At 40.1% G+C, this 13194-nt stretch overlaps 1 protein-coding gene across 1 annotated transcript in view; it reads right to left on the reverse strand.

Annotated features, from left to right (window-relative positions):
* The window catches only part of LOC148000499 (uncharacterized), a 51894-nt gene extending 45409 nt beyond the window's left edge, over positions 1–6485 (reverse strand). Inside the window, exons 1-3 of the mRNA XM_087589415.1 lie at positions 6176–6485; positions 1573–1687; positions 672–845 (exon numbers count right to left, since the gene is read on the reverse strand). Coding sequence (XP_087445541.1) covers positions 672–845; positions 1573–1687; positions 6176–6432 — 546 coding nt within the window. The 5' untranslated portion in view covers positions 6433–6485. The remainder of the gene's footprint in view (positions 1–671; positions 846–1572; positions 1688–6175) is intronic.
* Positions 6486–13194: the final 6709 nt, after the last annotated feature.

Here is a 13194-nt window from a genome sequence, read left to right on the forward strand (position 1 = left end):
AATATAAAGTTTGGTATGCCCCTGTTGAAGGAGTGTGCTCAAGAGGTATCTGGAGCAGAGTTTCTCAATCTGCACTCCAAATATATTTCTTTTCTAAACTAAAAATTATCTCCCAAGGGCAATAGCATCTTCTATGAATACCAAAACTTTTGAAAATCATAAAAATGTTTTGTATATTTTCTCAATGATCAGATTTTCTAATTTGCCTGACACCTCTCTCCTTTCCCAGTCTGCCCTCATCCCTGAGCCAAACACACATCAATACCTTCTTAGCAGCAACCCAGTTCTATATATTCTATAATCATTAAACTTGAAATGTATTTCTTTTTCTTGTTGGTGTAGATGTGATGTGATGTGTGTGTGTATGTGTGTGTGTGTGTCTGTGTGTGTCTGTGTGTGTCTGTGTGTAATCCTAAAGCCTATAATCTTGAATTTCAAACTTAAAGTCAACGCTGAGACAAAATATGCTATTCTGTGGGGTTTTTGGCACTAATTATAAATACACACACACACACACACACACACACACACACACATATTTAAAGAGAAAAAGCGTTCCTCTGAACACATTCAGTGAGAATGCTTGAGGTTCTGCATGTAGAAAATAGGTCTGAGTGTCCCAGCTAGAAGTAGCTAGAAGTGCATTGGGAATGAAGTTGAATGACCTTTACCTCTGTTTTGGCTTCAATATCTACGTTGTACTCCAGGAGCATCTTTACAATTGCTATGCTGCCCCTGGAAATGGCATGGTGAAAGGCTGTATTCCCACTGTAATCCATCAAATTTGGATTAGCATTGTGCCTGAGCAATACACAAACACAATGTGTGTTGTCCCGCTGCGCAGCCTGTGGAAATTGTACAAAGAAATACATCTTCACTTCAAGGAAGCCAAGGGAGACATTTCTACAATGGCACTGAATAGTTTCTCTGAAATCAGACAGAGTTTTAGTTATTCATATTTTCCCTCCATTTTGACACAAGGTCTTCTTAAATACTCCAGGCTTGACTCATTTAATGATCTCCCCACCACATCTTTTTCCAAGTGGTAGAATTAAGGGGTTCTACCAACCCACCTAGATGTCCTAAGCACTCAGGTCTGTGCTGGTTGGCTGTCACAATGCAGAGATTGCTTGTTTGCTTAGATTTTGTTCTTTTTGCCAATGTGATACATGCTTAATACACCTGGAAAGATCCTCACTTGAGGAATTGGACTGGCCTCTGGGGCACTGTGTGGAACTATTTTTTTTTATTTAGACAGAAGTAGGAAAGCCCAAGGTCTTGTGGTAGGGGCATGCCTGAGTTCAAAGTTGTATAAAAAAAAGCTGACCAAACCTGTGTAAAAGCCATGGAAAGCTGCATTCTCCCCTGATCTCTAGTTTAGTTCTTCCCCCCAGTTCCTTATTTGAGTTCCTGACCAGGTTTCCCATGAGGATCAACTGGGATGAATAAATGTAAGCTAAATAACTTTTTCCTCTCCTGAGTAAGTTTTGGTCTGTGTTTTCTCACAACAACAGAAACCAAACAAGGACACCTCTAATCCATTTCATACCAAAACAGATGGCCAATAGCTACCTTAATCAACGGTGTGCAGCCTTCATCATCCTGGATGTTAATGTTGGACTTATTTTCTAATAACAGTGTCACTACATCTGGATGGTTGTGGGCACTCGCATAATGCAGCGATGTCCTGCAAATTGAAAACACATTTAGCAACATCTCTGAATTCCCAGTAAGACTATCATCACCTGTAAGTACTACATAATATGAAGGTGATTTCTATCTGATGGAAGAAAGTAACTACAATGTTCTTATTTATTGAGGTCTACTCGAATGTTCATTTACTGTGCTAGGGATATGGTACATGACTCTTCCTATTTAAGGCAGGTGTTCTATCCTGACCTTCTTCGCTGCTCAAAGCAGCCTGTCTGAATCCTAGAAAAGTTCCCAAATTGATCTCAGCTTGAATTTAAATCATACTCTAATATCTGGAACTTACTAGTTACTCCTCGGTATTTTCAGGAGCTCCATGACTCCATGTCCCCATCCAAGGGATGAACATTAAACATATCTTAATAGGGGCTACTCTGATGTTTCAGTTCGAATGGGGAAGAAATCTGCTACAACACTACAAGCATTTCCAGCTCCTGAGAGCTCAGCATTTCCTGATCATGGTAATGATTTCTCTTCCTAGTGATAACAAACAGAACTATTCTGTGAGAGAAAAACAGGATTTTATCAGCAGTACACATAAAAAAATTCATATAAAAGAAGTTTACATTTCTTAATCCTCCTATCTTATCTATTGTGGTTACCTTCATTTTCATTCACATTTTACCCTCTCTAAGAATGGAAGGTCATTTATCCTTTTTATTATTTTACAACTATAATTAGCAATACTTTTAGCACTTTACAAAATTAAAGGTAATTATCATGCAACCCATTGTGGCCTACATTAAACAAAATATGTCACAATCAACAGGTAAGTGGCAATTTTACCGGTCACTTGCATCTATGTACATTTTTAACAGTGAACAAAATATAAGCCCTCAGTCCTCAATACTTTCTTTTATTTTTATTTTCACATTTCATTTTTTATGCCCATATGTAACACTTCTATACTCGGTATAGAAACCAGGACCTCATGCTTTGCCGTATATTGATCAATGTGCCCATGGACTCACACCAAAATCAGGTAAATATTGCTACAAGGTAATAACCTATGGTGGCATAGCTGCCTTGCTTGAGATTCATAGAGGTTCAGTAAAATGAAAGAAGGGTTCCAAAGAGTAATGTTCATTTCATGTTATATTTAAATTTATAGAATGTAAGGAAGCTTGACTGGGCAGAGAAATGAAGTTTTACAAATGGGAAGATCTTGAGAGATATTAGAACGTGTATTCTACACAGGGGATATCTAAGTTACATGTGGGGAATAAATGGACTGACAGAATGAAAAATTACCATTGGACAATTCAGTGTTTTTAAAGAAAATATTCAATGAACAGAAGAATATTTTAAAACTAAACTTCATTCTTGTATTCTTTATATGAAGCTCCACCTTAAAGACTAATTAACATCTTAGAATAACAAAATGATCAAGAAGCATGTGAACTAGGGAAAATATGCTGGTGTGTCATCGATTCCCCTTCAACCATAAAGACAGGATATAAGAATGAGGTGCTAACCTTTAAAAGTCTTGGAAAAATCAGGAATTCAAAGCTTACTATAAACATAGGAAAAGCAATATACAGCAAACCAATAGCCTACATCAAACTAAATTGAGAGAAAGTTGAAGGAATACCACTAAAATCAGGGAGTAGTCAAGGATGCCCCCTTAAACAAATTCAGCAAAGTGGCTGGATACAAAATTAACTCAAACAAATCAGTAGCCTTTCTCTATTCAAAGGATGAATAGGCTAAGAAAGGAATTAGGGAAACAACACCTTCAGAATAATCACAAATAAAATAAAATAACCCAGTGTGACTCTAACCAAGCAAGTGAAAATCCTGTTCGGTAAGAACTTCAAGTCTCTGAAGAAAGAATAGAAGATCTCATAAGATGGAAAGATCTCCCATTCTCACAGATTGGCAGGATTAACATTATAAAATTGGCCATCTGTCCAAAAGCAATCTACTGATTCGACGCAATCTCCATCAAAATTCTAACTCCATTCCCCATGGAGGTAGAAAGAGCGATTTGGAAATTCACTTGCATTAACAAAAAAACAGGATCCTGAGAACTATACTCAACAAGAAAAAAAAATTCTGGGGGAATCACCCTCCCTAACCTTAAGCTGTATTACAGAGCAATAGTGATAAAAATGTTATGATACTGGTACAGCGATAGGCAAGTAGATCAATGGAATAGAATAGGAGACCCAGAAATGAACCCATACACCTACCTATGGTCACTTGATTTTTAACAAAAGAACTAAAACCATCTAGTGGGAAAAAGATAGCTTTTTCAACAACTGGTGCTGAATCAACTGGCACTCAGCATGTAGACTGCAAATCAAACCTTTCTTATCACCCTGTACACAGTTAAAATCCAAGCAAATCAAGGATCTCCACATAAAACCAGATATACTCAACTTAAAAGAAGAAAACATGGGGAAGAGCCTAGAATACATGAGCCTGGAATACTTGGGAAAATTTCCTGAACAGAACAGCAATAGTTTATTCTCCAAGATCAAGAATCAACAAATGGGACCTCATTAAATTGCAAAGCTTCTGTAAGGCAAAGAGTACTGTCATTAGAAAAAAATGGCTACTAACAGATTGGAAAAGATTTTTATGAATCCTACATCTGATAGAAGGCTTACAACCAATATACACATAGAATTCAAATAGTTGGACTCCAGAGAATCAAATTACTCTATTACAAAATGGGGAGCAGAGCTAAACAAAGAATTCTCAATTGAGGAATATCAAATGGCCAAAAAGAACCTAAAGGACTGGTCAACATCTTTAGTCATCAGAGAAAATGCAAATCAGTACCACCCTGTGATTCAACGCCACACCAGTCAGAATGGCTAAGATCAAAACTCAGGCAACAGAGGTAGGCGAGGATTTGGAGAAGGAGGAACACTCCTCCTTTGTAGGTGGGAGAGCAAGCTGGGACAACTCTGGAAATCTGTTTGGAGGACCCAGCTTTACACACTCCTGTGCATATACACAAAAAGGGCTCCAACATAAAACAAAGAAACATATTCCATTACATTCACAACAGCCTTATTTACAATAGCCAGGAGCTGGAGAGAACCCAGATATCCGTTCATCTAAAGAGTTCACATGGAAAGACCCCTGGCTTCAACTGCATATGTAGCAGAGGATGGCCTTGTTGGGCACCAATAAGAGGAGAAGCTCGTGGTCCTGCCAAGGCTCTAGCCCCAGTGGAACGGAATGCTAAGGCAGGGAATCCGGAAGGAGTGGGCAAACGGGTGGGGGTGAACCCTCATATAAGAGGAGGAGGGACGATGAGCAAGGGGGTTCATGGTAAGAACCCACACACACACAGAGAAAAAGGAATGAGGGGCTGGGGTAGTTGTTAAAACTCAACTGGTAAAGCATTTGTCCTGAAAACCTGACTGCTGATCTTGGGATAAGGGGATCCGCAAAGCTCACTTGCCTACAAGTGTGAGGATCAGTGTGCTCCAAGACAGTAAATAAAGCACACCATGGACTTGCTTGAGTGGAGTCTCCAGAACAGAGGGACGATGGGCTGGAACCCACAGGGAGGCCTGCTTGCCTGAGCTCAGGCCTTAGAACCCCATGGTGGTACAACATAACTAGCAGTCGACATTGTCTCTGACCACCACACCCTAAGCTCCACACGTGTGGGGCACAGGAAGTGAGATGAGGACAATCTCTGTCCTTCACATGTGTATCGATGTAAAAACAACAGTACAGAAGGTGATTACATGGGAGCATGGTCACAGTTCCAGTTCTAAATGTCTTTGATCCATTATTATTTTATACTATATTATTATATTGTATCATATACATTATATTATATTATACATTATTATATTGCATCATATTATGTATTAAGAAAGTCGTCATAGAATCAGGGGGAGTGGGAAGTGGGATGGAAGAGGCAGGACAGGATATAACATTGAAATGTAAATGTATGAACTATCTAATAAAAATGAAAAAACAGAAAACAACAACAACAACAAAGAAGAAAGAAAATCTAGATAGGGGTCTTGGCAATAACAGCTCTAGTTTTGTTTAGTAGAGAACTCAGTTTGATTGCTAAGACACACAGGGCAGCTCACAACTGTCTATAGCTGCAGTTCCAGGGGATCCTGCACCAGGTTCTATCACAATGGTACACAGAAAATACACAGAGGCAAAACAACGGTATTTATGTGTGTGAGTGTGTGTGTCTTTTTGTATGTTTACAAAATGTAAGGGTTAACATAAGAATAAAATTATGTAGTTTCATTAAGGCCTAGGAGCTGCTGTTCCACAGTGTGGAGGTCTCATACGACTAAGAGCATTTAGCAGGTATAAAACCCAGGGGTCCCCAGTGAAAATGAGCCTATGTATGACCACTCTCTACCCTCAGATTGTAGCCCTGGAAGTTGATTTGTCTTCCTCCTTAGCCCTGAGTGTCCCTAACAGTTCCTACCCTCCTCCTTTTACTCCCCTCATCAATTTGAAGCCCCATTACCTGCCCCTCCAATCAGATTCATCCACATGATGATGACACTCATGGATCATACTTTCAATTTTCTCCACGTCCCCAACACAGGCCGCTGTTTGTAATCGACCCACGGGATCATACCCGATCAGATAGAGGGGAAATTTCGTCGTTTTCTTTTGACGCAGGCATCCAAAACCAGGACAGGAGCGCCACAGACGGGTGTACCAGCGTCCCCTTCTGGGGAACTTCAATGCCAGAGCATCATATTCAAAATCTTCCTCCATTATGGAGCGCTAGGGCCGCCCAGGACCTTCTTACCCTCTCTTCCCTCCCATTTAGCTAATCTCCACCTCCCAAATTATACGATAAGAGTTTGCTAAAATCACCAATTCTTGCCAAAGAAGTGTAGGCAAGACCTGCTCGTTCAGGGTTAACTGAACTATACTTCATCACCTAGTAACACAGCTGCACTGGCACCACCATAGTGACATGCTCTGAGCTCACAATGGAGCTGGCTTACGGACTGTACCCTATGCTTATGCTCCATGTGTGCCCCCCTCAGACTCCACTGTTAGGAGCCCAGCCCCCTCAGTGCTTGTTCAAAGCTCTGTCAATGTTGACGCTGAAGTAGATCTATTTGCATGGCCTTCAAAGGGAGTACTGAGGGCAGTTAGGGCAGCCATTGCAATCTGTAACCCTAAGACTGGCCTGATGGACCTAAAAAAATCATCCTGATTTGGCAAACCCAGACCCAAAACAACAAACATTTCATGTGTCTGCTGTTAAGGATGTTAGGTTTTAAGTATCTGATATGAGAACTACAATCTGGATAACCACACAGGATTCCTGACTATCTACTAGGGAACTAGGGAGCAGAAGAATATCGCCCCAGGAAGAGGAAGGAGTGTATAGTGTTGGGAAGAGATAAAAGCTAGAATAGGAGGGGTTAATGAGAGGGAACCGGGAGAAATGGGTAGAGGCAAAGGGTACACACTTCTACCTCCCTCGCATTTTTCAAGCCCCATTACCCTCCTTTCATATTCATCAACATGATGTTGACTGGAGTTGATCACTCTCTCCAGTGTATCCTGGTCACCTGCTGGCTGCATGTTGGAATGGGCATACAGATTCATACTTGATAAGGAAGAGGGTCAGTTTCTTTTTCTTAACCAGGCACCCACAGCCCTGGCATGCAAGCCTAGGTAAAGTAGGAAATAAGGGGAGGGACAACAAACACTAAAGTCCCTTTGAAAAAATTAAATGGAAATCTGCTACTCTATTAGCTTCCTATATGTATGGAATACATATGGAGCCAAAAACTAACATGACACGAGGCTCCACTTAGACATCTTGTGCCACCAAGTTACAAATCCAGCAACAGGAATGGGTGACAACCTGTTGAGTCATTATCCAAAGGGTCCTATAGAAAACCTTGACCATCACAAGCCAGTGCCAAGACTATTGGTTGCTCTACACAATCTGATGTTCAGGACTGACTTCTGAAGATAACATTTCTGTCATCACAGGGGGGGGGGATAGGTTGAGCCGGGGTCTAACTAGACTCTTCACACTACTAACCAGAGTTCATAATACTGGAAGGTAACCTGTCTGCTACTGGAGGGCAAAGGTAATCCTCAACATCAGTCAGCTTCAAACCCTGAAACCTACAGTAACACCTACAAAGAAGCTCAAAGGCATCTTCAAATCTAATTATAGGCGATCTAGAACTCTCATATCTTCACAGGCCCAGACATACATATAGTGCACACACAGACACGTAGGCAAAACATTCATACATGTGAAAGAAGCATTATCTTTCAATAATAACATGTTTACAGGTATGTAATACACTTATGCAGCAAATTCATCTTTTTCAAGTATATAATCTAGGAGTGCATTCTTACTATGTCATTAAATTATGCATCCCTTATACTATTGGTTTTAAAAATATTTTAAGTTTGAGAAAACTCTGTGGCCATTAGAAGGTACTCTTTATTCCTCCAGATCCTACCCCCTATCAACTTGTTAGGCACCAGCTCAGCCTATCCCTCTTTAATGACAGAAGTGTTACTTTAAGTATAGGAACTTAAGATCAGGATGTGTAGAGCACACCATAGCCCATGATGTGCCTGGGTTTCATGGATGCTTTGAGTTAAGGAGTAAACTGGCTGCAATCCAATCTAACATTTGGTCTCATTCGGTTGGTTTTTGGTGTAGATGTTGTCGTCGTTGTTGTTGTCGTTGTTGTTGTTGCTGCTGCTGCTGCTGCTGCTGTTGCTTCTGACATTGTTTGATAGATTGATTGGTTTTTTGGTGTCTGGTTTTTTGAGGTTTTTGTTTGTTTAAGTGATTCCTTGTGTGAGTGATTGGTTGATTTTCAAGAAAGTTTGTCTCTGCCCACCCCCTTTCTCTCTCTCCCTCTCTCTCTCCCTCTCTCTCTCTCTCTCTCTGTCTGTGTGTGTGTGTGTGTGTGTGTGTGTGTGTGTGTGTGTGTGTGTGTTTGAGTGTGTGTAGCTCTGGCTCTCCTGAATCTACCTCTGTAGACTAGGCTGGCCCCAAACTCGTGAAAATCTACATGCCTCTGCTTCCTGAGTGCTGGGATAAATTTCTATGCCCCCACCAACCAGGTCATTTTGCGTATTTAACAAAAATGAAGTCATCTAATATAGAAATATCCCCTTTCTTGGTCATTAAATAATAGCTTCTTTTATCATAAGATACTGTCAATGCCTCTGTCCATCTCTAGAGACTAGTCCATTGTATCAATATGATAAACTCTGTTTACCCATTCATCATGCTGGACCATTTGGGGTTCTCTCTTTTGTCTTTTACACTTAGCAGGGCAATTATACATCAATCACAAAAAAAATGAGCTTCAGACTTGCCCTCAGGACAATGTGATGGAGAAGATACCTCTACTGTGATTCACTTTTCCCAGATTATATCCACATTTTGTAGAGTTGCTTAAAATCAACCAGCATCCTAGCCTCCAAGGCTCCAGTGCTGCTGTTGAGCAGAGTCAGAGAGGATGGAAGAGTGAATTTTGGGGGCATTCCTGTAAAACTAGGTCTTCCGGATGGAACAAATGCTAGCAGTCATGAGTCCAATACAGGGGCCTTTGCTGAAAACACCCCACACAGAATGGGGCATCCTAATTCCATCAGGTACTGGAAGGAGCTCCTGAAGTTTTAAAGGGTACCAGTTGAAGACTGGTTTTCACTTGAAAAATACACTAAAAAGCTACTGATGTAATAAAGAGTATAGAAACTTGTGGCTTTCACTTAGAACATTTTAATGGGAAACTTTTTTTTAATTAACTTGAGTATTTCTTATATACATTTCGAATGTTATTCCCTTTCCTGGTTTCCAGGAAAACATCCCCCTAATCCCTGCCCCTCCCCTTCTTTATGGGTGTTCCCCTCCCCATCCTCCCCCCATTGCCGCCCTCCCCCCAACAATCTAGTTCACTGGGGGTTCAGTCTTAGCAGGATCCAGGGCTTCCCCTTCCACTGGTGCTCTTACAAGGATATTCTTAATGGGAAACTCTTAATTAAAAGGCAAACAGTTTAGGTCAACACTCATAGGATGAGTCACTAGGACTAGCAGCAGAGTCCTTGACAAGAGGGAGTCCTACTTAGCAATCTCATGATAAACCCTCACAAATCAGAGGCCCACTGCTCTCCTTGGACTGTTTTACTAACAGTGCTGTGCTGGCTTTCTTTTACAACTTTACAGCGTACGCAGACCAGACTCCATAAATTGTCATGTCTGCAAACGTCATCTGCTGTTCGTGACGTCACTTTATCTCTGAAAAAAACTGAGCTTCACTAAGGATCACCTTGGACATGGATACATCTACTGTCATGGTATTGGCCTGCTGCCTGCCCGATGGCAAAGAAGGACAAATGAGTCACCTCCAGGACACTGCAGTCACAGAGACATGGATTCTCCTTGATCAAGGTTCCAATCTCCTGGATTGCATCATCTGGTAAATGCGTGAGAAGTATTTGTTCTTTTCACACATAAAATCCTGTTCACCAAAATCAGTGAGTGCACAGTGCACCCTTCAGGTGCAGACCTGACCTATTAGACTGAGAATAAATTTTAACAAACATCCATGCTCAGTGGAATCCAAACATCACATCTGTCTTCCCAAGTGGAGGATATTTATACTCATTAAATTGCAGAAATTACTAAAATACCTAAATACTGAAGGGAAACCCAGGGTGGCTGGTGCCATTGTGCTGTCTTTAGGTGATGCTCCCACAGGTCCTCTGAATGCACGAAAGGGAAAGTAGTGACCTCTACCTTCATCCACTCAGCAATTCCTTGTTTGAATCCTATTGACTTCTTAGTATTACTTCTCAGATTCCATGTTGTTTTTTCTTCTCTTTTACTAGTTACTTGGTATTATGTCTGTAAGTCACTCACTACAGTAATCTATCACCCCAATCTCTTAGAATCTCTACGTTTATTTGCTATAGAGATAATGAAGTCTTGAGGGAGAGATGTAAAGGAGTCATACCATTTAAAATGGAGTTACCACCTTCTCTGTACACTTTCCAGGTTGGGGTCTCTGTGTTAGTGTCTATAGCCTACAAGAAGATGATGCTTTTCTAATGAGGGTTCCAAACACAGATCTATAGCTATGACAGTCATTTCATTGATACGGATAAGAGTACTGAGTTTTCCTTTTGGCTCAGGACATATCTACTCTTAGGATTTTGGCTGCTTTAGCAGTTTCAGGCCTGGCTTCCATCACATAGAGTGTGTCTGAAATAGAATCAGGAAAGAGAATTATTTCCATAATATGTGTTCCACTACTGTACCAGAACATCTTAAGAGCCAGTAACTGGTTTACTTTGCAGTATTTGTAGCTTTGGAATAACCATGTTTGCATTTCTGTTCTGAAATCATGCAGACTACTTTACGTATCATGAATGCTACTTGGTAGGTGTGAAGCTTAATAGATAAGGCTTTTCTTGTGTTTATAGAGTAAATATACTTATTTTTATAGGAATCTATTAAGATTTTTACGAATGGTAGAGGCATCATTTTCAGCTAAATGATGATGATCATTGATTTATGCCATGTTTTAAATTTCAGGAGGTATGATTTATGAATGGATGTTTTTATTCTCTATGCTATAGGAGTAATGTTCAGGAAGTACCATTCTGGACAGCGAAGTCAAACATATTTCCTATTTTCTCATCTCCCACATCTGTGGTATGAAGTCTTATGTTTTGTTCCATGATGCATGTGGCATTGACTTTTGTGCTTGTTCTGTGTAATGGACCAAGTTTCTGTCTTCTCCATGAAGCTGTCTCTATTCATCAGTATAATTTGTTAACGTGCTGTCAATTCCCCATATACCATGGATTTATTTTTAATTTTTATTTTTTAATTAATTAGTTAATTAATATATACTTTCCTTCAATCTCTTCTCCAAATTTTGGCTTCATATTTCCTGCTATAAATATTTTTGTTCCCCCTTCTAAGAAATACTGACACAAACACATTTTGGTTGTCCTTCTTCTTGAGCTTTATGTGATCTGTGGATTGCACCTTGGCTCATCTGAGCTTTGGGGCTACTATTCACTTATCAGTGAGTGCACACCATCTGTGTTATTTTCTGGGGTCACCTCACTCAAGATGATATTTTCTAGTTCCATCCTTTTGCCTATGAATTTCATGAAGTCATTGTTTTTTAATAGCGGAGTAGTACTGCGTTTGTGTAATTGTACCACATTCTCTGTATCCATTCTTTTGTTGATGGACTTCTGGGGTCTTTCCAGCTTCTAGCTATTAAAAATAAGGCTGCCATGGACTTACTGGAGTATGTTTGTCTGTTATATGTTGGAGCATCTATTGGCTCTATGCCCAGAAATGGGTATACCTGGGTCCTCAGGTAGTACTATGTCCAATTTTCTGAGGAAACCCCCAGCTGATTACCAGAGCAGTTGTACCAGCTCGCTATCCAAGTAACAGTGGAGGAGTGTTCTGCTTTCTCCACATTCTTGTCAGAATCTGTGGTCACCTGAGTTTTGTTCCTAGCCACTCTGAGGGGTGTGAAGTAGAATCTCAGCATTGTTTTGATTTGCATTCCCCTAATGACTAAGATTGTTGAAGAACATTTCTACAGGTACTTTTCAGTTGTTCGATATTCCTCAGCTGAGATTTCTCTGTTTAGTTCTATATCCATTTCTCTAATAGGATTATTTGGCTCTCTGGAGTCTAAGTTCTTGAGTTCTTAGTACATATTGGATATTAGACCTCTATTGAATGTAGGATTGGTAAAGACCTTTTCCCAATCTCTTGGTTGCCGTGTTGTCCTAAAGACAGTATCCTTTGCCTTAGAGAAGCTTTGCAATATTATGAGGTCCCATTTGAAAGTCCTTGAGCAGAAGCCATTGGTGTTTCTTTTCAGGAAAATTTCCGCAGAGTCCCTACGTTCGAGGCTTTTCTCCACAGTTTCCCCTATGGCTTTGAGTGTTTTCTTTTTATGTGGATGTCCTTGATCCACTTGCCCTTGAGCTTTGCACTAGGGAAGAAGATCAATTTGCATTCTTCTGGGTGCGAACTTCCAGTTGATCCAGCAACAATTATTGAAAAAGCTATCTTTTTTCTACTGTATGGTTATATTTCCTTTGTCAAACATCAAGGGACCATAGAAGTATTTGTTCATTTCGGTGTCTTCAATTCTATTACATTGATCTACCTGCTTGTCTCTGTTTTTAATACCATACAGTTTTTAAAACTATTGCTCTGTAATACAGCTTGAGGTCAAGGATGGTGATTCTATCTTTTATTGTTATTATTTCTTTATGTTGAGGATGGTTTTCTCTATCCTTGTTTTTTTGTTGTTGTTATTCCAAGTGAATTTCCAAATTCATCTTTCTGACTCTATGAAGGATTGAATTGGAATTTTGATAGATTGTATTGAATCAGTAGATTGCTATCAGCAAGATAGCCATTTTTTATTTATTTACTTTTACACTTCAGATTTCATTCCCCTCCCAATCCACCCCCTGACAGTTCCACATCTC

The sequence above is a fragment of the Rattus norvegicus genome, chromosome 16, assembly GCF_021556685.1.
Source record: "Rattus norvegicus strain SHRSP/BbbUtx chromosome 16, alternate assembly SHRSP_T2T, whole genome shotgun sequence".
Taxonomy (NCBI): Eukaryota; Metazoa; Chordata; class Mammalia; order Rodentia; family Muridae; genus Rattus; species Rattus norvegicus.